Source organism: Haliotis rufescens, unplaced genomic scaffold (genome assembly GCF_023055435.1).
Source record: "Haliotis rufescens isolate VD_foot unplaced genomic scaffold, xgHalRufe1.0.p SCAF_6, whole genome shotgun sequence".
NCBI lineage: Eukaryota > Metazoa > Mollusca > Gastropoda > Lepetellida > Haliotidae > Haliotis > Haliotis rufescens.
Window position 1 is genome coordinate 47,201,744 of NW_025964334.1, and position 25,637 is coordinate 47,227,380.

Sequence of the window (25,637 nt, forward strand, 5' to 3'; positions counted from 1 at the left end):
CTAATGAACATATGTTGTTATTTGTAACAAACACAATGTTACCTTTAACTAACAAACACATCATTGTTGCCTATAATTAATGAATATATTGAGTCTTGTAACTAACGAACATTTGATTGTTACCTGTAACAAATACACATTGTTACCTGTAACTAACAAACACTTCACTGTTACCCGTAACAGACAACACATCATTGTTACCTATAACAGACAACAACACAACATTGTTACCTGTAACAGACAACACATCATTGTTACATGTAACAGTCAACACAACATTGTTACCTATAACAGACATCATTGTTACCTGTAACAGACAACATTGTTACCTGTAACAGACAACACATCATTGTTACTTGTAACAGACAACACAACATTGTTACCTGTAACAGACAATACATCGTTACCTGTGAAACTCTTCATTTATGTTCACCTTCTGAGGGAGTTCATACAAAAAATCTGTTTATTTTAACTTTATTTGTATTATCTACAAAAGAACACATGTGGCCCAACCCTGTTACTATGGTGACAGTGTCATCTAAAACACTATGTCCTACACTTCACACAGTTATTAAGGTGATAAATCCCAAATCTGGATATTAAGAGTCATCAGGTTGCCTTGGCATTGATCATATCAATATCAACAGTTCTAGATGTTCATATTCAATTGGATTATTACAGATAATGTGAGATTAATCACCAGAGTCAGAAATCGAAAACAGGAAGTTGATATTTCTCCATCTTTACCAACAAGACCGCGAATTTCAATAAGCCACTGTCACATACAAAGAGCCCATCCTACTACTAGGATGTCCCAACATAAGGCCGTATCAAACTTGCTCTGCATGTGGTCGGACAGTCCTTTGTGGTGCCAACTAATTCAGCAGATCATTGTCTGCTGGGAGGGGGAATTCAATCTGACCAGGAACTCTCTCATCTGATGAATACATTTCTCATGGCAACCGATAAACAAGGTTTTGCTTGACTGACTGGGATAAGATTGTGTACAGCCAGCAGTTGCATACATCGCTGACCAGGAAATGGACATTGTAAAACTGACCACCGTAGTCAGTCATGAAAACTGACTATCAGCTATTTGACCTCTAGTGTCTCTCCAGATTTTCTTTACCGATTCCAGGGAATCACACAGAGAAATAATCAATTACTGAAGCCTAAGTAACATCATACTCTAAACTGGGACATCCGAAGACATGTTACCTAGCTGTGAAAGAGGGAGTGAATTGGGAATAATGCCACCTTGAACTGTATTTCAGTTACATCACAGCTTATCACATAATGTTGCCAGGTTTAATCTCTTTAAGCATTACCTCTTTCCATACATGGGTGGGGATCAAACCCAAAGTCTTTGCTATGGGTGAGTGAGTGAGTATGGTTTAAAACCGTTTTTAGCAATATTCCACCAATATCACGCGGGGGACACCAGAAATGGGCTTCACACATTGTACCCAAGTCGGGAATCGAACCCTGGGTTTTCGGCGTGACGAGTGAACGCTTTAACCACTAGGGTACCCGACCGCCCCTCTTTGCTATGGTCTTTGGCAAAGCTCTCAATGCAACAGGCGAACTTCGACAGGCGCATAGTCAAAGGTCACCCCCAAATGAAACTTGCAATAACTGTTTAATGAGAAGGCTTTGCGTATCATTTAAGTCACGTGTGATATGCATAAATGCTCAGCTTGCAAAATATCAAAACCTTCAGTAGTTTATTTACCCGAAAAAGAAAACACCGCAAGTTAAGAAAGTATCAGCCAAATTTCTCAGCACATGACTACCAGAAACAGCCATTGTTGACTGTTGGCACTTCACATTGAGTGGCATGCAGTCCAATATTGTCTTTATAATTTTGTCATTTACAAATTTTATGTTCACTTTGGTCTTAAGCTTGGTATGATTGAAAATATCAGGATATTTCTAAATAGTAATGTGTAGCTTTCTATCAGGAATAAATGTGCAAAATATTTGTTCAACTATCCCTTGTTTAATGAAGCAGCGACTGTTTGAAATCGTCAACCCTCTTTACAGTGCCTTATGCTAAAACAATTCAGTAGGCGAAAGGTTAAGGGACTAACCATTTTATTTTCAAGGGGGACTGGGACGTTGTTTGGAGACTAGATATTTTCTCAGCTTTCTGTAAAGCCAGATATATTTCTGTCCCTGCTGTCTCCAAATCCTTCAAAGTGAATAGCATCTCGACATTACACCTTTGGTGCAGCCCACGCTACAGGTTTGGTCCAGACCACAACCAAGATGAATCTTGGATTCAAACTCAAATTACTCGCATGTCTAAGGGCTGTAAATTCAGATATCAAGCTACACCTAAGATGACCAAGAGCCCCTTTCCCTATAGGCGAGGTGAAATAGGGTTTACCGTCACATTCAAGATTATTGTACCTATATGGCGATGTGTGTGCATGTGTCTGCTTGTACTAGTCTGGACTAACATTGGTTTTTGAGTGCTAGCCCATTGAGAAACCATGCTGCAAGATATTCTAACATAGATACCTCACTAAGATACATCATACAGACTCCAAGCCAACCTGTCGTTTTGGGGGTAATCTTTTGGGTGCCCCACCCTGAAGTTACAAATGGCCCAATACCAACAGGAATCCTCATCGAGGACATATATATCGACCTAGCTGGTAAAAATATAACCTAAGCCTGAGGTTTTACGGTATGCAGTGGGATGCTGAAAAAGCTACACACCAAGGACTATTTTGATCCTGTTTCAATGGGTCTGTGGCCAGCTTTGATGTCGGTAGATCAATACTTTTACAACTGTCTCAACTACCCCATCACATCAACCTTCTCGCTGCATGTGTGGATTTCTACATTTCATGTTACCACTACAACCACAGTCATAACAATTAAACGCAAATCGTACTGCAAGCGGAAATTGAGTTATGTCCACTCCATTATTGTGAGGGTACCAATCATGGGTTTTCTGATAACACAATTATCTGATGAACTGAAGACTCTGTCAACATGTCTGTGTGATAGACAACTATTTTTTTTCTATTCAGACCTAACTAGCTCATGTACAGAGCTTAAGAACCTTTTTTCATCATTCTGTCTGAATACAAAGAACTGATGGTTACATGTTTGTGAAACGTCTTATCTTTCCTTGCATTGTAGCCAGCTAAAGGTCAAAGAGCAATTAACATTGAATTTGTCAAACCGGCCTCTGACTTAATAAATCCGAATCTCTTGTCAATACCATGAACCAGTACTGAATTTACTACTTGGATTAAGCATTACACTGGATGCTAGGGATATATTTAGGATTTCAAACTCAGCTCCCTTCGCAGGCAAATTGGTAAGATATTATGATCTTGTTCAAAATTTGATATTATAATGCTCCAATTTTTGAAAATTCTGAGGAATTGGGGAGTTTTCAACTCAAATTGGGAATTTTGACAGACATTTGCTGGAGTGATCGAGTGATCTTGGATCGAGTGAGTGAGTGAGTGAGTGAGTGAGTGAGTATGGTTTTAAACCGCTTTTAGCAATATCCAGCGGGAGACACCAGAAATGGGCTTCACACAATGTACCTAAGTCGGAAATCGAACAAGTGTCTTCAGCGTGACGAGTGAACTCTTTAACCACTAGGCTACCCGACCGCCCCAACATTTGCTGGAGACTCAGAGCCGAATATCTGCCTCTGAGAAAGTCTAGCTAAATGCCGGGATGCAAACCTGACACATTTACTAACTGCATCATGATATTGTACAAGAACATCCCCTAAATTCTACAATCCCTTGGAGCAGCTTTTAACATTTGACTAACTTGGGCTACTGAGCTAAGTGCCAGTTGCATCACTGTTGAAATTGAATAATTAAAATCTGACTATTTCAGGTGGAATATGTATCTACATGTATATGTATGATATCTAATCAACGATTATCTTTATTCTGATGAATACAACAAATGTTCAGTGCTCTTATCTTAACAATAATATTTACATTTTGATACTTCTTCAAAATTAATACATTTATCTTTGAAAAAATACATACCGTATTCGATGTAATAAGCGCTCAGAAAGTTCTCAAAATTTAGAAATTGGGGGCTCTTATTAGAATAAAATTTTGGTGAAAAAAAAAAAGACTTGAAAGATCGTAAATTTCGTGGTTTATGCTGATAGCCTGAAATGATACAAAAGAAAAGTGTGTGTATTATACACGACAGATATATTTTTCCAGTGAGTGAGGGAGTGAGTTGGGTTTAACGCCGCTTTTAACAGTATTCCAGTTATATCACGGCGTGCCAGCTTAATGTGGGAGGAAAGCCCGAAGTGATGCAGGTCTAAGACGTTTACCACTTCGTTGAAACCCACGAGCACGGGTATGGTGCTGACAAACCTAGAAACATAATAGGTGTGAACCGGGATTCGAACCCACAATCATAGGTTTCTGGCGTGCCCAAGGGACGCAACTGTGCACAGCGAATCACGGGCCTAAGACGACTGGGCCACCCGTGCCCCCATATTTTTCCAGAATTCAATTGCCCATAATTAAGGGGGCATATAACACATGAGTGCGGATTATACACGAATAAATAAGTCTTGTGTACATTGATCAATCAAAAGGAATTGGGATTGTTTACTCGCCATAATATTAGCAAAGATTGCCGTGGGCGCATATTAGAGCAGGGCAGTTATTACGTCGAATACGGTAATGGATTACAAGTTTAATCAAGGCTTTGCGAGGATAATACTTCTGTATTTACAGGAAAACAACTCTTGTAATACATCAAGTGAATAACTCGTTGTACATGTCATTTTGAGTATGATAACAAGGGATGTAACTCTTGCTAGAATCTCACTAATCAGGACCTCTTTTTAATCTGGACAAATGATTTGGTCCAAAACAAGTCAAGTTTAGACAGTTAACAATGTACTTGAAAATGATATAGTGAAAATCCATTTTATATAACCAGCTAGAAATCTACAGACAGGAAGGTTGAAGTAGGGATGTGGAAATATGTACGACATTACAAAATATATCTTGGCAGCATAATGCTGTCCAATTAATGTCACCATTGCAAAAACAAAATTCAAAACTTTCCACTCCCTGTATCCTTATTTTTATTTTATTTTTTATCCCTTTTATTGATTTGCTAATTGGACAATTTTTCATCAAATTTAGAGACACACCATCACCATTTACTTTGTGAAATATTTCTGTGAGTGAAGTGTTCACTGAAAAGCCCACTTACAAATTGCGACAATAATCGGTTTTATTCCAAAATGACGCTTATGGCTTGTACACCAATCATTCTCATCATCAATGTTAGTTCTACTGTCAGATTTTGACAAATTGCCAACACATTCTGGGGTTTATTGCTAACAAGAACTCATTCTAAATGCGTCATTTTGATTATTTAGATAGGCCAGGCTTAAAACTTCTTGATAAAAAACCCTCCAGGCGAAAGAGAATTCTGATTAGATAATATCACGCCTCATTAGGTGCTTGTGGAGAGAGGCGCAGTGTGTAATCCACAGGACAAGGAGAATGACCTTGATCACTGCACAACTTCCCGCTGCATCAAACATCACTTGTAACGATTCCCGGATGAAGGATCACAAAATACAATCTTCATTCCCAAACCCTCTTTCAAAACACTATATTTGAACATTTCACTGTGGTATGACTAAAATTTAGCGCATAATCATCAGTTTAAAAGCCATTATATCTATCATGAAATAGATTAACTAAACCTTTTCTAAAATAGAAAGAATCAAATCTATGGTATAGGTGCTTGAAGTCTGAAAGATTTAATCATTTGTTATGTCTATATTCTCATTATCTCTGACCTTCCAATACTCTCATTATATCAGCAATATTACTATCATTACAGCCTGTAAGTAGTCAAATCTTAGCCACTCAAACAAGTGGTTGATAGCATGAGTACCAAGCCATTCCAATGGGGTCATTGACACAGTCAGCCTGGTCCGAAATTGTGATCACCCGATGTTTTTTAGCCACTCTTGTAACAAGTATTGGGTTATGTGACTTGAGATGTTCTGCCACGGAATCCCCACAGGGAGACGAGTCATGTTGGATACCTACTGTATGAGTGTCACAAGCTGGTAATACTTGGAAAAACAACTAAGTTGCTTAAAAAGTTCAAGCTCAAATATTGTTTTATTATCCTTTCCTCTTTCACACTAAGGGTGAAACGATACACCGATATTCCGATGCATCGCGATACTTGACCCATGATACAATATACGATAAACGTGGGCCCATTTATCGATACGCCACGATAGGGAACGCAAATCTCAAGTACAGCGATTCCTCGCTATTGTGCCTTTCAATAAACCGCTAACTTCGTTATAGCGCGCCGTAACGCATGGCTCCCAAAATCGTACTTACATTTTTAATAAGCTAAGGGTTTACACCGACAGATGTTTTTCCCCATCTCATAAAACATTATCAGCTGATCCCCGCAAGCACATAACAATGGAAATACAAGTCAGCAAGTCCGAACTGAAGTACGCAATTCAATACCATTATTATACTATCTTGTTATTAAAACGTGTTCATTATATATCTGGACTTGTGTTTGTAATATATTTTATTAATTTTACTCAAAATTTCATTTAATATTGTTTTCATTAAGTTAGGTGAAATCGTGTGTGAAGAGATACAGCAACCACGGTCAGATTACCGCTTTTGACGCATTGAAACAAACTTTAGTTGCTAGAGAATGGATACATATATGAAAAAAGGCTCTACTTTGACTCGTCAAAAGTCATATTTGTGGCAATTTGGCTAATATATGTCAACAAAACGTTTTCACAATCGAAATACATGTAGCACGGGAAGTCCCTAGGGTGACTGGTCAAATTGTTCCATACATAAAAATATACACGATATTGGAATATATTATTCCTGATAAAACAAAAAATTCAGATACAATTTCTTCGACCATTGCATCAAAATTCTTTGACGTTGTATCACTGGTGGAGCACATTAATTATTATCTGGTGTTTAAACTTTGAATTGTTTTTAAGGAAAGTTAGAGAAAGTTCCACTTTGAAGCTGAACAACTTGAGTAGTCTTGTTATTATAAAATAATTTTGACTGTTCCAAAATCATGAAAGGTTCAATCTTGACATGCTTTAAGTCTTGTTTTTTTATCATTGCGTATCGAGATATGTATCGTATCGTGACCAGAATATCGAGATGCGTATCGTATCGTGACCTTCCTGTATCGTTGCAGCCCTATTTCACACACATATATGTTTTTAACCAAGGGATCCTCTCTATGTATGTAAGGTTTCATAACTTACCTCCTTTTCCTTTGCTGATCAGATTCCGTGCTCTAAGAACTGAAACAAAGCACAACATGGATTATTCAAGAGTCAACATTGATCAACAGAATATATTTTTGATATGTCTGTGTTCTCTATGAAATAATCTACCACTGTCTACAGCACATATAAGGTCAATGCACATTGTGCAGAATGTCTTGTATTTTGTCTACACAGAATGCTACATACTCGTTTCATGTAAAGGAATACAGAAAGCCACTTCACAAACGTTTTGGAAAAATGTTGGATGAATAATGTTCAGTGGTGCAGTGGGTAATATTCCAGTGATATCACTGCAGCCTATAAATAATCAAGTCTGGACCAGTGACTGAAAACATGAACACCAATCTACGACTGAGTGGGAGACAAGTTACAGAGCCTGACCACAGATATCTATTCTTAAAGTTTATAGTTGAAAACTTTATTTTGGCTTCAACTAGGGCTGATTGGGCTTCTTAGTAAATCTGAGGTACAGACAAGTTTATTCCAACTAGATCACAGTTCATTTTCAACAAGTAGTTTAAGTTACACAACTTCATATGGCGAGAAAACAACCAGTCCTTACAGATTTCTAATAGCCTCAGACTAGCAGACGGGTATGGTGCTGACACATCTAGAAACATTATTGAGGCGAACCGGGATTCGAACCAACAATCATAGGTTTCTGGCATGCCCACGCAACTCTGCAGAGTGAATCGCGGCACCTAAGACGACTGGGCCACCCGTGCCCTCTACATGATAACACATGATGCTGATAGTCAGGTTCAGACTTGTAGACTTGGTAGTTTTCGGCACAGACTGAGAAGGAACTATTGTCTCAAACATAAAATCTTTAATTGCAATGTCATCAAGTCCTCATCTTCTGTAGATATGGAAGAGAATGGTACTGACATTAAGACACCACTGCCACAAGCTTGCCCTGTAAGTGACCATCAGCGTTCAGGTGAACGTCCTGTGGATGAGACCATCTGGAGGATAAGGCAATCAATGCTCAACACTGACTGGTCTATAGTATCCCATAGACAGGAACACAGCACAGCATCAATGCACCCAACAGTGTCTGTCCATACCCTACTTTAAGTTTACTTAATGATTACTGACCAACCAATACAAGTGTAGCAGGGCATGGAGTCATCCTACACATGACATCCTTCCCCAATGTCAGCTTGCTGACAGGGTTAACCTCTTTGGTCATCATGGTCATGCAGACATTAGGCGCCTGTCCGACTTAGGATCAGAAGGTCTATGGTTTGAATCCCAACACAGGACTTTTATGGCCGCTACATTGGCACGTTCATATTAAATTTGAGTTACAAATTACCCTACAATGTGGCATGGGACGTGCCTTCTGTTGATGAGGGAGAGTGTAGCAGTGTGTGGAGTCATCCCACACATGGTAGTATTACCGTGTCATCTTGCTGACAGGGTGAGACTTGGATGAGAAGGTCTGTGGTTCAGATTCCATCACAGGACTTCTGGCTGCTACACAAGTACTGCCCACTGCTTGTGTATTGAGTGAGTTGTTTGGTTTAACAGTATTCAGTCATATCACAGTGTGCATGTAGGAAAGAGTAAGTTATGCAGGTCTTACACATTGACTGCTGTGGTAAAACCATGGATGTATACAACTGCGGTGAAAACCTCAAGATAAGGATCATAATCAAGATGAATCTGAGAATAAAAACAATGTTCAGCAGATCCTGGCACATCACTGCCTGGCTTCCTGTCTGATAAAGAATATCAAACTGGCTACATCTTAAATGGGGAGCACATGCAGTCAGTGATTACATACATACAATACTGAGCCCCATTCTCGTTTAGATCTTAGCGCTAAGACGATCATATAATAAAACTTCCATTCTTAAACATATGCATTGATCATAGCACTTTGTGGAACAGGTTCCTGTTGACAGACATCAACCAGAAAAGTATTAAAGTGATCACTCCCAACATAAAAGAACATCCCCTAAATGCCATACATGCTTCACCATAACATCAGACCATTATAAAACTTTGTGAAACTTTCATCCCACCAGCATCACATCAATTTCATGTCCCTGAGTACCTAGATGCAGAAAATCACTCAGGTGCCACAGGGACGGAAATTAACGCTTAACCATAGGCCTGAGGCTAGTAGAAATTACCATGGGCTAATAGAATTATAATTCTGACTGTTATGTAAGCGTCTGACCATTATTATTACAATTAATGAGATAAACTTCCATTAAACACATTCCAACCTATACCCCTGCATAAGAATTGTATTTCTGTCAGCCTGTAGGGCCAGTGAGGATTTTGACACCTGCTGGAAATGTATTTTGCATCACAAAGCCAGTGCAGTAACATTCTGACCGAGTCTTAACTCTTTCATCACTGGCTGCCCCAGAGTTATGTCCCTTGAGACCCTGCAGTCCCTGACACTGACAAGGCCTGTACACTGGCCTCCCTGGCAGTATTATTGGAAAATCACACTATCATTTTTGATGCACTTTTTCTACCAGAAACTTGCTTTTAATATACATTTATCATATACCATTGTAAAGAGGATTAAGTAAACTTTAACATTCTTTGTTGTTATTGTCTCTAACCTTTGTTATTTTCTAATTACAGGTGTTTACAAGTGAAATAAAACTTGAAAACACTGAAAAAATGAAAACAGACAATGAATTTTGGCTCAAATTGTATTACAAATCACAAAAATAAATCACAGATACAAGGTAAACATAACACAGTGGTCTTGTCATCTTGGACGGCACAGGTAATCCCAGGTGTTATAGGTAAATTCTCTTCATGCACATCTGTAAACAAATAAACAAGTTTACAACTCTTGGTACTGACTTTGTTTTCTATACTGATGTCACATATTACTTATGATACACTTACAGCCTCTTAGGTAAACTCGTTAACACAGGTAAACTTGTTAACGCAGGTAAACTCGTTAACACAGGTAAAAACACAAATATTTGATTTATTTTGTTCTTTTTCAGGATTTGAAACAAAAATTAAGTATTTAAGTTTTTAAAAAGTTATTTATCACATTATCTGAACATTGAACCACAGCTACTATAAGAATGACATCACAGGGAAGATAACACAGATTGATCTGAAGAGGGAAACATTGTAAAAGGACTGAAAGATCGTAAATTCAAGTTCTGCAAATATACAAGTTGTGATAACATATTTACAATACACTGCTATTTACAATTGCATAATAAATTAAATCAGTACTTTATTAAATCAATTAATAAATAAATAATCATTACAGTTACTAAAATTTAAATTAAGATGTAAAAAACAAGAAAACAAACATGAATATGGAAATAAATTTTATTCAAATTGAGCGAAATATAAGGACATACGACAAACCGGCAAACTACAATTCGGATTGCGATCAGAAAAATAAATTTAAAAAAAAACAAACAGATACGTCATGCCACTCACCTTTGTTGTTGTTGTGATCGCTCGTTCACGTGTAGGCTGCATTCTCATTCGTCGCACTGATAATCTGTTCAAACACAGAATCATTGTAAAACAGTTGGAAAAAATCAATAGCACGACTCTTCACTCACCGTGTCAATATATATTCTTGAATCCGGTCGCCTCTTCAAAATCCCTCATGTCTCCACTGTCGTGTGTCCCTCTGCCACTCCCATTCTCGAAAGTTGGCGGGGGGGGGGGGGGGGGGGGGGGGGACACCTCGTCGAAACCGTCAAAATCTTCACAAAAAAATTCGCGAAATTCCCTCTCCCCTTCGCGTAAATTATTCAATTCAAACACATTATTATTCCCGATATAGTCGTTGTTAATCATCTGATCGCTATCCGAATCGTAGTTGGCCGCCATTACGCTTGATTTACGATTCAAGCGAGAAAAATACCTGTCGCGAAAACAGGTGACATACCCGCGATTTTCGCGCCAAAAAGACGGGGAAATTCCATCGAATGACGTGTCAATACGTGTAGATCTCGTTTCCATATTTAGAACGAGATTACACACGAGAAAGGAAGTAGAAAGAGCGATTTTGTAAACACGCTCGCGCCGCCCGATTTATCGGGCAGCCGGGTTCTGGGCCTCGGCTTATGCTGCCCGATTTTTCGGGCAGCCGGGTCCTGGGACACGGTTTATCCTGCCCGATAAATCGGGCAGTCGGGGCGAAAGGGTTAATATTTGAACTATTTTGTGGCAGAAGAACATTTGAAATTTGAAAGTCTTATTTAATATAGATTTGTAACCTTCTGCTGGCAGAAATAAAATCTCACCACCTCTGTGGGTTTGTTTGGTTTTTGAGTTAATTGCCATCCTTGTGCTGCCTTCATTCTTTGCTCGATGCAATGCACCACATTCACTGTCCTACTAAACTTTTATGTGGATCACACCCATCAATGTCATCACTGATCCAACAAACTGAAAGAGGGACTGCAGTGACATGCCAGCTGACTGTCTGACTCCGTTAACACTCAATCCTGAATATATAAGCCAGTGTAAATCAAGGGAGTGTCACGGAGTGTTCCAACTCTCCTCAATCCTAAGTCTCCGGTCACTGTGTTCCACTATTCTCCTAACCTAGTATTAACCTGTTCGTTTATTGTGTTCTACATAAGATGGTGAGTACAACACAGTACATGAGACTTCATCTGTCCATCAGGGTGTAGTACCCAACAATACATCACCCCCACAATGACCCCCTTGGTTGACAAGTTTACAGAGGGCTGGACACTAATTGTCTGTCACGTCACAAAGAAAGGTGGTTGTGTACTGGGGTCTACAAGCATGTATACAAATCATCACAAAGACTGTCCACTCTGTAATGGAAGGATTCATTGGTCTGTCTTGACAGTAAGGGGTTAAACAATTCACATAATGTTTACTGAACTCAAGGCATGTGTGAACATAGCCTGACAATAAAAGTCAGTTACCCAAAATTCATGAGTCTAAAATGCATTTGGTCCTTATCCAATTAACACTGACACTGCCTTGGGGTAATTTCAAACTTAAACCTTAAAACTTGAGTACCCAGTTACAGTTTGGAGATAAATTGCCTGGGTTCTTGTCACTAAAATTAATATCTATTAAACAGTGCATATCCAAAATGTATTTCATTCTGAAACTAAAATAAATTGTGTCTATAAAATACTGGTGAAATAGCCTTCAATTCTTGAAAATAAATTGCTACTATGACAAGCAACCATTTTTTAGATTTCCACACCCACACAAAATATATTCCTCTTAGTTTCCAGACGTACTGAAAGTGACCCAGAAAATGGCCTATTCTGAGAGTGTTCCTAAACATATTATCCTGAAGAAGTTCTGCTCCTGTCTTAGAAGCAAATTAACACATAAGTGACAGCAATGACCTGATTCCTTAATAGCTTTGACAGTCACACACTACATGTTGACCAAGACAGATCAGTAAAGGGAGATAATCTTCCATTAAACACATTCCAACGTACACCCTGCATAAGACAAGAGAACACATCTTTCAGCTTGTCTCAACGGCCATCTTGGCTTGTTTGACCTACATCAGAACATGATGGGAGCCAAGCCTCTGATCACCAGAAATGACCACTCCACATGGGGCTTCCACTCCACTTGTAGGGGCTCCCAGCCTGTCAACCAATTACCACTTGAACGGCCATCAAAGAGATCCTAGAACATCAGTGGTACTGGTGTAGTGTTTCTGCGTGCATGGTATCTCCACGAGTAATGAGCAGATCTCGAAGGTACTGGTGAGACTGTGTGTGTGTATATTTTGAAAATGTCCCGAAATCTTTATATCAACTGCCCTTCACATCAGTAAATGAAATTGAAGTACCAGCACACTTCATTGAAAAAGCTTTATGGTACAGGACCTGCTGGCTTAGTAATGTCAGGAGACAAAACTGAAAACTTAAGGGCACCACTAACTTAAATAAAATTCCTTCATAACTGAACCATTCCATGCCCGACACTGTTGGCAATAATGTGAAAGATTATTTGAGAAATCTGGTACTATGCCATTATTATGTTCAAAATGCCAAATGTTACCATGGTTACCAGTATGTGTATTTCATATTCCATCATCCATAAGAATTTAGAATATCCTGCCATCCCAACGAAGAATTCCTACACAAAACGTAAGGCAATTTGTGTAGCAGTCTCTATCTCTGTCCTCACACAGCAGTGAGACGTGAATCAGCCTGGGATCCTCAGATGGGAATGACGGCAACATGATACAGTGCAAGACGTCCTGAATATGCTTGGAAATATATGCATGATGTCATTGAAGAGAATGCATGACATCATGGAAGCATATTCAGGACGTCTTGCACTGTATCATGTTGCCGTCATCCCCATCTGAGGATCCCAGACTGATTTGTGTCCTCACACAGCCGTGAGACATGAATCAGTGGGGATGACGGCGACATGGTACAGTGCAAGACGTCCTGAATATGCTTCCATGATGTCATGCATTCTCTTCAATGACATCATGCATATATTTCCATGACAACTACATAGTCTCATCTGGTTACTTAGAAGCTGAATGCACAGAAGGTCAACTAAAGCAAAGTTATTCTGACAGATACTACTCAAATGTTGTACATAATGAGTACAATATTCCCGTAACCAGCATGTGACACACTCCCATGCACTCCACATCTTCCCCCATAGACAGTGTGTTCCCACCTGCTAGGTAGCTGGTTCAGAGAACTGCTCTCACATGAACTCAAGTATTGCAATACATGTTTCTGTACTTAAGCATTCCCATTAATATCCCAATTACCAACCGTGTAATTTCTGCTTCTGATGTGCAATATGTACCAAATACACCTTAAGTACCACCAATAAACCTGATGATAACAGCTATTAATCCTGCAATACAGCTGTCTTTCAGTTTTTATAATGCTATCATTTCCCATCTCTTAGACGAGCTACAACCAGAGCTCAAAATAACTGCAGGGCAAAGTTGAGACAGTTTATGGATTGCAACATCTTTAATATACTTTCACAGCAACCTTTTGGTATTCATCATACAATGGATAGGCTACTCAGCAGGATGAAGCCAACGGATAAAAATGATATCCGTTCAGATAATATGCAGATAGAGATGCAAAGATCAAAGGTCAAGTAGAGACTACTTTTAGTGTTTACAAACAAACATGGCATCACCTTTGTCTCGAGTCAGAATTAACCATCGGGAATCTGGAGAAACTACCGGTATAATTGCAATCATTAACAAAAGAATAGTCTAATATACTGCAAATCAGTGTCTAACTGTGACATAACAAAGGCATTTTACAAGTTTTGGCATTTCGTGGATTTCTGAGAAGCAGAATAAATCCCTTATACCCTGCTTCGAAGCAAAAAGCGACACATTTTTGCCGAGTCAATGGAAGTCACATGACATTGTGGATGCTAATCTCAGTTCAATCAAAAACCTGTTTTCTATCAATTTTGAATTTGTTTGAATTCTTTTACGTCATATTGAAACATGTCGGAAACATATGTTGCAGATCACTTGGGGTCACTATCGCAGGACGCAGAAAAACCCCATGTAACCCTAATGATCCTGCTAAAAGTTCTATTACAGATTTTACAAAATATAGTTTACATTTATTTATTCTGAGTAAGAGTTTATTCTCTACATCATATTGTCCACAAACTGGTGCTGTCCGACATAGTTTCTGTAAAGTTGGCCAGTAGTCCTCAGTAGTGTGCGGGAGGAGAGCTGTGTGACATGCAACACTGAGCGGCCGGCTGGCCATGCAGCTCCACTGTTTCGCATGTTCAAAGCATCTGCGCTTACAGTCCCTGCACACAGCACAGCTTACAGGGTTTGACAACAAACATCAAACAGAGAATAATTAACACTGTCCTAGCGACAATCTGCCACACACGAAGACATAAAACGCATTCACAATTACTGTAATCAGGTAATGGACAAGCTTAACAACGGGTTGTCCTGGTTAACTCTGTGTTATTGTATCTGTAGTTGTGAACAGATACACAGCATCGCATGATCAGTTAATTACTTCATGATTACCATTTCATATTAGATGAAATGAATACGGCTCACTTTGATCTAATTGCTCCTGCAGCTAACCCAAATGTGCATTCATAGCACTGTTTACTTAGGTGGCTAAAAAGATCGATAATCAGAGTTATCATCGATGGGAAGAAATATTAACGATTATCGATATGAAATTGTTGTTGTTGATAATAACTTACATAAACTATTGTGTAAAACTATTGACTACTATTGTGATGAAGTTCACATTTACCGAAACAGATTTGTTATTGTCAGTCATGTCAATCGCCGAAGATGGAAAGATGTTTTTGTTATATCTTAAATGTCCACAAAGTAATCCATGCATTAATATGTCACTGCTCACCAGTGAAATATGTTTATTTCTTTTAGGACTTTCTGCTTATTTGCTTATAGTTCCTTCTCTGATATTTATCGATAATTGATCGCTAGTTAGTTGGTGATTATTGATCTCTATAACCTCTGTCAATAGCCAGCCCTACAATTTATTCAAGTTTGTGAGAGGGTGGTTTTAAAGTGCTTACATCATAACCCAGTCATACCATGGCACCAAGAACAGTATATTTGTTTGTTTGTTGTCAAATCGATCAACGTAATTGGGACACGATGACACGCATCAATCTTCATGGATAACCAGGAACAGTATTCACACACAGAACCAAGTGGAGAATTAAACCTGTTGCGTAAAAGCTATAATTTCAACCACTAGGCTACCTGGGGACTTCCAGGAATGTTTAAGGTAGAGGCAACCAATGAAGCGTGTTGATTGGGAAAACAGGAGGATTATAGGGACCAATCACAGGCAAGCTCACCTGAGTATTACCGGTAAATGTACAGGCAAATGAAATTAAGTTCAATTTTCATTGATGGCATTCACTCAATTTTGGGATGTAACCTTGATGTCGAGAATTCGTCTTCATGTTCAGCCTAACGTAGCGCTTATTTCGAAAAGACACATTGGTCATAACTTAGTCTTTGAAGAATACAAGCACTGTATCACGAATAGGCAGACAAACAGTATCCACTGGACTTGCTGTACGTGTATGCAAATGAAAAAGAAAATATATCCTTGCTAAATTCGTATTTGAAATATGGGTTTAGGGCCACGCTTTATGTATCCTTGAGTAGTGACACCATCCCATGTTTGTAACAACATTGGCATTGTTGAGCTCCTGTCACATGGGGCATAGAGGGAGATAGAACTGGACACCCTTGCACTGAGACTTCATGTTCATACAGACACCCAAGCCAGGACTAAATAGCTCAACTGTGTCGAGGACAAGTAAACATCCAATGATGGTCACTAAGTCCTCATTCACTCGTAGCATTTGAGGGATATCATTTTGATCCAGTTCTCAATGATCCAATTTTGCTACAAAAGTGGAACTAAATGTAAGTCTTTGAAAGGCATTTAGAAGTGAAACACATAAGGAAGAGAATTTATGAATGTCAACTTCTTTATTATGATAGTAAAAAAGAAGTTGATATTCATAAATTCTCTTCCTGAATGTAACCAGCAAAGTTTTTTGTTTTGTTCAAGAAGAATTATCTGCAAACTCTGAGGACTAGCGAAAATGGTTTACACTAGTCGTCGGGACTAGTCTTGAAAAATGAATTTCTTAGGATGCATGATGTTCAGATACAAGCTCTGGTCAAAATGAAAATAGTTGAACAAGAACTTGTGCATATGTGCTCAGACATTAGCAGTATGGAAAACATGCTTCATCTTCAAATTAATATCACTACATTTAATCTCTCCATAACCTCTCTATGACCTCTTCATACAACCACTGAACCATTAAACACCAAGAAATTATTTTCATCGTAAATGCTCTATTAAGTGGCATTATATTCTCGTTAATCTCTCAAAGGATTCGACTTCAATAAACACGGCTTATTTCCAATCATTACGGCCCTGTGTTTGCGTGTTGCATGCTGCAGGCAGAGATAAACTTGTGCAGCTCCACATGTGAGAACACGACTCTCATAAACACATGAACGTCCTATCTTGTATCATGTCTGTAATAGCTGGGTGCATGACAACACCGCAATATCAAACACATTAACAGTGTATCTTCTAATAGGCTGCAGATAGCTAGGTGTTTAATGGTCAGCTCTCGACCATTACATGTTGAGTCTTATCTCCAGTATCAGGCCCAGTTGTGTAGAACAACATTTACACCTCGACTACCGTAATACCTCTCACAGGTTTCATACAGAGCCCATGTTTGTTCTTGTTGCTTAAAGCTGCACCTGGCATATTCCTGCTGTAGGACAACCTGTGAGTAATTAATAATCTGGGCCAGACAAACCAGTGAGTGATATGACGAGCAACGTCCCACACAGTTTTACTTTTAGTCTACAAGTGAGTGAGTGAGTGAGTGAGTGAGTGAGTGAGTGAGTGAGTGAGTGAGTGAGTGAGTGAGTGAGTTAGTTTGATTTTATGCTGCTCTTAGCAATATTCCACCAATATCACGTCAAGGGACACAAGAAATGGGCTTCACACATTGTACCTATGTCGGGAATCGAACCCGGGTCTTTGGCATGACGAGCGAACACTTTAACCACTAGGCTACCTGATCACCCCTTTTAGTCTACAAGATATAGAAGACGAAAATATATTCTGCTGATTGAAACACATTATAATGAGCTGATTAATGATTTCCGTTACAGTCCAATGAGTGTTTTTGTCGAACTAGTAGTTCGGCAATATGATGGAGTATTTTAGATGAAAATCATGTCAAATACACAGGATTCCTTCCATCATGTGAAAGCCTGTTGTGAAATACAGCCCTTGCCTGTCATAACTCATGGGAGGAAACAGGACTCGGTACCCCAGGCCATGTTGGTGGTGGTCACTATGTCTGACCTGGCCGATAGCGTGTCATCATGCCCCTACTATGTGATTTATCATGTTTATTTCTCATCAACAAATGGTTTGTGATGTAAAAAAAACCCATTCAATTTGCAAACATAAATCAGTGAGTAAGTGAATTTGTTTTCCACTCCTTTTAACTACGGTAGATTCCAGCAATATCGCGGCAGGGCACAGTTTAACTTTTAGTCTACAAGTGAGTGAGTGAGTTTGGTTTTGCGCTGTTTTTAGCAATATTCCAGCAATATCACAGCAGGGGACAGCAGAAATGGTCTACACACAGTATTCCCATACTGGGAATTGAACCAGGGCCTTAGATGTGATAAGGGAAAGCTTTAACCATGAGTCTCTCCACCCCCAATCACATAAGGCACTGATACTCTATCAACAACTTCTTGCAATAATAATGGTACCAGCAAATATTAGTTAAACTAGATAGACCAAAAGAAATTTACCGGTAGTAGACTAGCATCTTTATCTCTGAAGTGAAAATATTTACAGACAAAACGTTTGGTAAATTATTTTAATAAAATATAATAAAAAGGAGTCCAAAAATGCTCTTCTTAAACTGCAGTAATCTAGACTTGCCCACTATTATAGACTTGCATGGGCTGTTTTGGATTTATTTGTTTCAGGGTCTGTATGACAGACTAAACGTTTAGGGATGTTGACTTTTGACAAGTGGTAAATGTTGCAGACTGCCTATTTAACCTCAACATCGTCAGTGTTCATATTTTTAGAAGACTTACAGTAGTGTCTAGATGTGAGTATTACCAGCAATAATCACCCCCAGTATTCAATACACTCCCCGAACTTACACCTGTGTATGTGGATACAACCTTATCACATCTATTAAATGCCCACCTGACCTCTTGACCACAGAGATGCCATTGTCCAATATCAGACTTCACAAGAGTTATTTCCACATAGCGCCAGGTATACCTGCATGCTAACTGCCTGTGTAAATATCCCCAACAACGGATGGGACACCCTTCACAGGCATAGGGAGTTTCAGTGACACTGTGTGAATCAGGACATCCATATTACAGCTTACTTAATAAAGAACCAAAGCCACAAACTGTTTGATCGATCGAAGAGGTTAAGTGTACTAGATTTGTTTACACTAGTTTTGGAAAACAGATCAAGGATTTAGGTCTCTTTCGTGTGGAGCAAACCTTACAGATGACTTGGGGCATGTTGTTACTCTATGGTAGTAGTTAGTTTGCTGTGCTAGTCACGAGTGAGTGAGTGAGTGAGTGAGTGAGTGAGTGAGTGAGTGAGTCAACTCTTCACGGCGAGTTGGAATTTTCACAGCTTATACTTTAGTATTGTTCAAGCAATTATGGACAAGGTACACCAAGGATGGGCTTCACACATTGTACCCATCGAGGGATTCCATGCTGATCAAAATCAGATTTGTTACTCTTAATATGATATCGCAATGCATAAAGTGTTCTGAAAACTTTCTAATCAGTCGATCAGTGCCAAGGCTTGTTAATTCTCAGTACGATGGAAGCATATATGATTTCCGTACCTAGAAAATGTATGTAAACAGAAAGTTCTGAATGGAACATAATTAAGGCTGTGCTATTACATTGGTGTTGATGTTTAATTACTGTGTTTTTTCTATGCACCATGGAATGTATTTGAGTTCTCTGTGGGTTTTCTTTTGTAATGATCGAAATTTCTGAATGAAGGTGGTTAAAAAATGAAGCCAAATCATTTTAGAAAGCGGATATCTGAATGGCTCAAGAACCATGTTACTCTTATGTAGATTGGCATCAACATACGCTTAAGGCTCATCTGACAAGACCTGTCTGGAAGGTCTCTCCGACCTTCATGCACAAAGACACTGTATTGGAGTAAAAAGACTTCATCCTTAGATGATTGTGAGGTTGACCGCATCACCAGTAAACACAGCGTGACAAACCCACCAGGCAACCCCACCTCTCCTGAAGACTCTGTTAGGCTAAAGCAGCATAAACCATCCACTCACTCACTTGCTGTGGTAGAACTGTGCCTATCATTTAACACTGCACTTTAAAAGCCTACACCACATCTCAAGGCTGCACTCAAGTTGCTCTCATTAAAGTTATCTGCATGTGTGTGTAACTGGTCTATTATTGAGAACAGCTGTCACTAAAAAATATTTTCCTCGGCACTAATGAAAACATGAACAAGCTGGTTGGGTCACTACCAGTAACAGTTGCACGGGGGGATATATGATATGCAGAATCAATAACATCTTCCTTTTTTTAACAAAAAATACAAAATCAGTAATTTCCCAAGAGGGAGAGGATTTCACAACTGCATTAAGTATTTTGTTTGACTACCCCAGAAATAGAATTCACATTTTTTAAACATGAAATCTCTAACAAGGAGTACTTATTAGATGACATGAGTTGGAGGAATGACTTTCATGGGTTCACCTAGCTGATGAAAACTTGATGCATACAGTTCTGAACATGTTGAGTGAGTGAGTATGGTTTTACGCCGCTTTTAGCAATATTCCAGCAATGTTACGGCGGGGGACACCAGAAATGGGCTTCACACATTGTACCCATGTTGGGAATCATACCCGGGTCTTCAGCGTGACGAGCGAACGCTTTAACCACAAAGCTACCCGACTGCCCCCTGAACATGTTGGAGAGTCATGAGCAAAATTAGGAGCCATACAGGAGTTTTTAGTCTACAAGAAATTGACCAAATATAATAATAACTTTCAAGTAAAAATGGTTATATTATAGTAGTGCATGTCTTAATGAATATCATGACTGTTCTGCTGAATGAAACTTGTCGTTCAATCATGAACTAAGGTTTGTAAATTGTTACCATGGTCCTGTAGCAATGTTACCAATGATGTTTTTGTACGAACCAATGCTGACTGACAAAAACAAATTGTTAAAATATGATTACGTCTTCTGGGTGAATAATTGTGTTAAATATGCCGCATTCAAGTGAAACCCATCGTCAACACTTTACGGTTATGTATACACAACAATCCTCTGTGAATACAAACGGCCGTTTATAATAATGGCGTGTAGTAGTGATGTGTGTCTATTGTATGGTGATAAGGAAACGAGGGCATTCAACTCAAAATCAAACAATCCCGACCACCGCCTGACATTGAGGCAATCTGTGTTTTGGGGAACCCCGCCTTTTATTGGTTATACAGATTTGCATCTTTTCGGAACTTGTTAACCACATGGCAATTATATTCTATTGTCTCCTTCTCGTTTTCTGACATACTGTCAAAAGGCAAGATAAAACAAGCAATTAAATTGGCATGGCCTAACTTCTCCTCATAGATTCTGGATACTTTGAAATCTCTTTTTGTTTCATGACAGCAATTCCCACAACTTAAATTGTTGATACGCTTAAAGATAATTATCATCATGTGCACAAAACTGTTGCTGAAGTAGCATAGGCAACACCACTACAGCATCGTGTAGCAAATAAGGTTCTCAATAAAAAACACTTGGAAACTATGAATTATTTTGCATGGCATACTTTACATTAGAAATATTCTAAAATGTAATCTTAACAAAACGATAGTAATTCCACACAGATTTTTAGAGCGATAAATGAGTGTTCATGACAGTCCAGAATTTGCTGCTGTTTTATTTAAATCTGATTGAGTTTATAATGACATGGACAATTGATTTCCATGCTAAACACAGCACATTAAAAATTCAAATTGATTATAACATAATGATCATAAAAAATGATGATTTCATTTTAATGTTGCACATTAATTGAAGATTTTTCAAATGTAGTAATAATCTCATTTCAGTAATAAAAAAAGCAAATTACCCACTTTTTCAAATTCACATAATTTCCTCCTGTTGAAAAAGTGATGATTTATCAAGTTTGTATTACACAGAATAATGACAAGTCAGATCTTATACTGCTGTTTACTCGAGATGACACCGGTCACATTGCGTGGGAAGACACTTAACTCGGTTACACAGACTATAAACACTCTCTCTGGCTCCAGCCCAAGCTGGTAAACCTGTCATTTGTACCCTAATGCTTCAATCATCTACATGTTATTCAATAAGTGATTCAAGCACTGGCTGCTAGTTTATGATCTAATACGCTGCCAAGGAGGCAGGCGACTGGACACATCTGGTCCGGCACTGGCTGCTGATGTGATTATGTTCTGTGTCGTGTGAGGCTTGTTCCACAAGTTGAAGTATTTAACTCTGTTCAATTTAATTTAGACTGTTAATCGATTCCAGAAGCAAGTTATAGCTGAACCTGTTGCATTAAACTAATCTTCAAGCTGCGAAAACAAGCAAATTAAGTGAAGTTTGATCCTCAGAGGTTTGAGTTGCATAGGAATGAGATTTTGATACAGCCTTTCAAACGGAACAGAGAGAGCCATCCTTGCAACGATGTATCAACATGTATTGGCTGCAAAGTTGTAGCTTCATTCTGCTTTGTGTTTACTACTGTTTATTAACACACAACAACTCATGCCTTCATAAGGTTCCATAAAGTCTGATGTTGACTTTGCACCAGAAACAGGTGTTGTTTGTTTGTTTGTTTGTTTGTTTGTTTGTTTACTTGTCACTTGTTTAAAGCCACACTCACCAATACTCCAGCTATATGACGATGGTCTGTAAATAATCGAGTCTGGACGAGATATTCCAGTGATTGATATCATGAGCATCGATCCAAGCAATTGGGATACGATGACATGCATCAACCAAGTCAGTGAGGCTGACCACCCAATCCTGTTAGTCGCCTCTTGTGACGACAAGCATGGGTTGCTGAAGGCCTATTCTAATCAGGATATTCACGGGTCCAGCCAGAGGTGAGGTGAAATGGGGCTTGACACTGCATTCAAGATTAAGGCACTTATATAGCGACGTGCATGCACATGTGTGTGTAGCTGCTTGTATTAGTCCGGACTTACGCCGATTCTATAGTGCTGACCATGTAAGAGTTTAACATGGATACCCAACTCAGAGACAGTATACTGACCCTGAGTCCACTTTTAGCACAATAATGCGCCAGGCATGGTAACAACAAGTATTATTTTTTAACATCTTATGGTATGATGAGGCTGGGGTACTGAATGTGACCTTCCTCTCTCCGCCGATCATCTTTCCACTGCACCCCATCCTAGTCCCCAGCTTTCACAATCTCTGTCAGACGCAAGTTACAAACTATCACGGATAGTATCATACCCTTTGTTCTAAACAATGTATCTTTGAATACAGCCAAACCATTCCTCTGGAAATGCATTTATATAAGAGTTATGAGTCTAAAAACATGAAAGGGTCAAGTTTACTACTTGATCGCTGTTACTATTTTTAGGTTTGAATCGGACAGTTCACAGATAAATTTTGGCATCCATCACAATGATCAGCCCAAACCCTTATGTCATAGTTTCAATATTTGTAGGGTCAATGAGAAGTCTTTCTTAGATAAACCTCCTGGGATCGATCATGTCAAGTGTTGCTAATGCCAATAACATTATTGTGCTATTTCAAGCATGCCAGGGTTTTTCTACCAATAAGACCAAGAACAATGAGTAATAAAAAGCAGCCAAGATGCTTCAAGATCTCAAGTAGGTACCAGCATCCTGCAGTTGAAACATGTAACTCTTCATTATTCCCTGCACACAGTGAGAACAGCCGCCATGACTAATGGCTTACTGGTTGTAGACACTTCAGGGAAACACTAATATTGAACTGGCTTGACAATCAGCTTGGTGCAAAACAATCAATGGATACTTCAATGTTTACTCAAATAAAAGCTTTTATTGAAATTATTTTCAATCAAGGAGCCAGGTATTATGTGCAGAGAAGAAATGAGTGAGAGGGTTTTACGAGGATTTGAAAAGGATTTGAGTGATATCACGCATGTCATGAGTAAGCCAGAAGTGATGCAGGAATTGGTGAAACCCATGAGCATAGGTATGGTGCTGTCAAACCTATAAGCATAATCAGAGAAAATATGGGATTCAAACCAATTATCATAGGTTCCTGGTATGCCCAAGGGGCACAACTCTACAGAGAGAATTGCAGCGCCCTAGACGACTGGACCACCTAGTTTTCCCCTGCAGAACAGGAATGTCACAGTGAAGGATGTTACTGTGTTGCAGCTTTTGTGTAAGACACACAAGACCACCTAACTGACTTTCAGCATTGATCCTAACTATGGTGATGACGTCACACACATACTTATCCCTGTGACTAGCAATGTCACGTCCTTGTAATGTTACCCCCGACATGATTTATCCATAAAAACCTCCTTTAACATACACTTCCCTTGACTGTCAAGGGGAAATACCTAACCTATGTGTTGTGCACTTACATCAGGCCAACTCCTTGTCTATGTCCAAGATCAGGTCTATCCCTTGTTGTATAATGAGGGTCCAAATGGGGTAGACATTTGCCGATAGTCAAATTTAGGACCTTTTGTCAGTAGAAGGTAATATGAATTTAGATGAATCAGTTTGTAATTTTATTTATCTAGTTAATGCTTAACACAGCAACATATATTCTTGATTCTGATTTCCTTTTTTAATTGGAACATGATTTTACCAACAGCTTGCATGTTACTTTTTAAATGTCTCTATAACCATGATAACTATAAAAAAAACCGTAAAGACGCCTAGTGGGACCTAGTGACACTATTTTCATAACTTGTCACTATTTTACTTTTCCAATAAACAGTCATAATATCATAGTTGTGTACACTAAGTTCCATTTAAATTGCAATTTTACACAAAAAATTAAGGTAAAAATAACACTGATCTTACACTTACAATAGCTTTAAAGTCGTTTTACAGTTATCAGTAAAGCTGTCGGGACCCTCGTCTGGGCATAATGTCGGCATTCATCCACAGACTGGAGAGTGATCACCTTCCGCCCCGATGTAATACCACACACACAACAGCACAGCCCTGCTGGGCTAACACAGTCACACTTCATATTGCGATATACGGATATACGGAGCTGGGAACAGGGTGATCTGTGTATTAAAAAAAAGCAGTTGAGTTATAATGGCCTATTATGTGTCCTTTGTGTGGGTAATGTGAGCTGTGTTCAGTGAAGCACTAGGCCGCTGCCATTGATGTTTTACACAGGTGGGATGAGAGCCGGGACAGGTAATAAAGGCAAAGCAGGTTTTCGTCTACAGAACAGTATATGCTAAATACTGATGTACTGTTCCGATGGGGTGTTAATAGGACTAAGTAGTGGACTAAAAGCATCAGGGAATTCGCAACAAATGACAGTCCATGCAAAATAATTTTCACTTTACAATTTGCATTGCAGCTGTTGTATGTCAGTGTAACTATTATTTTTGGCATACTTTCCTCAAATATTCTAAGATTCCAAACTAACCACTAACTTAATAACCCTTGGCAGGCAAATGTGATTTTTTAAATT

At 38.9% G+C, this 25,637-nt stretch overlaps 1 protein-coding gene across 4 annotated transcripts in view; it reads right to left on the bottom strand.

Moving 5' to 3' along the window:
- The window catches only part of LOC124142879 (rab11 family-interacting protein 1-like), a 64,260-nt gene that overhangs the window by 19,891 nt on the left and 18,732 nt on the right, over window positions 1-25,637 (bottom strand). For all 4 annotated transcript variants that reach the window (XR_007218703.1, XR_007218704.1, XM_046511566.2 and 1 more), the window contains exon 3: window positions 7,313-7,351. Coding sequence is in view for 2 of the 4 variants with exons in the window: in XM_046511566.2 (XP_046367522.2) it covers window positions 7,313-7,351 (39 nt within the window). In the remaining 2 variants the exon portion in view is untranslated. The remainder of the gene's footprint in view (window positions 1-7,312; window positions 7,352-25,637) is intronic.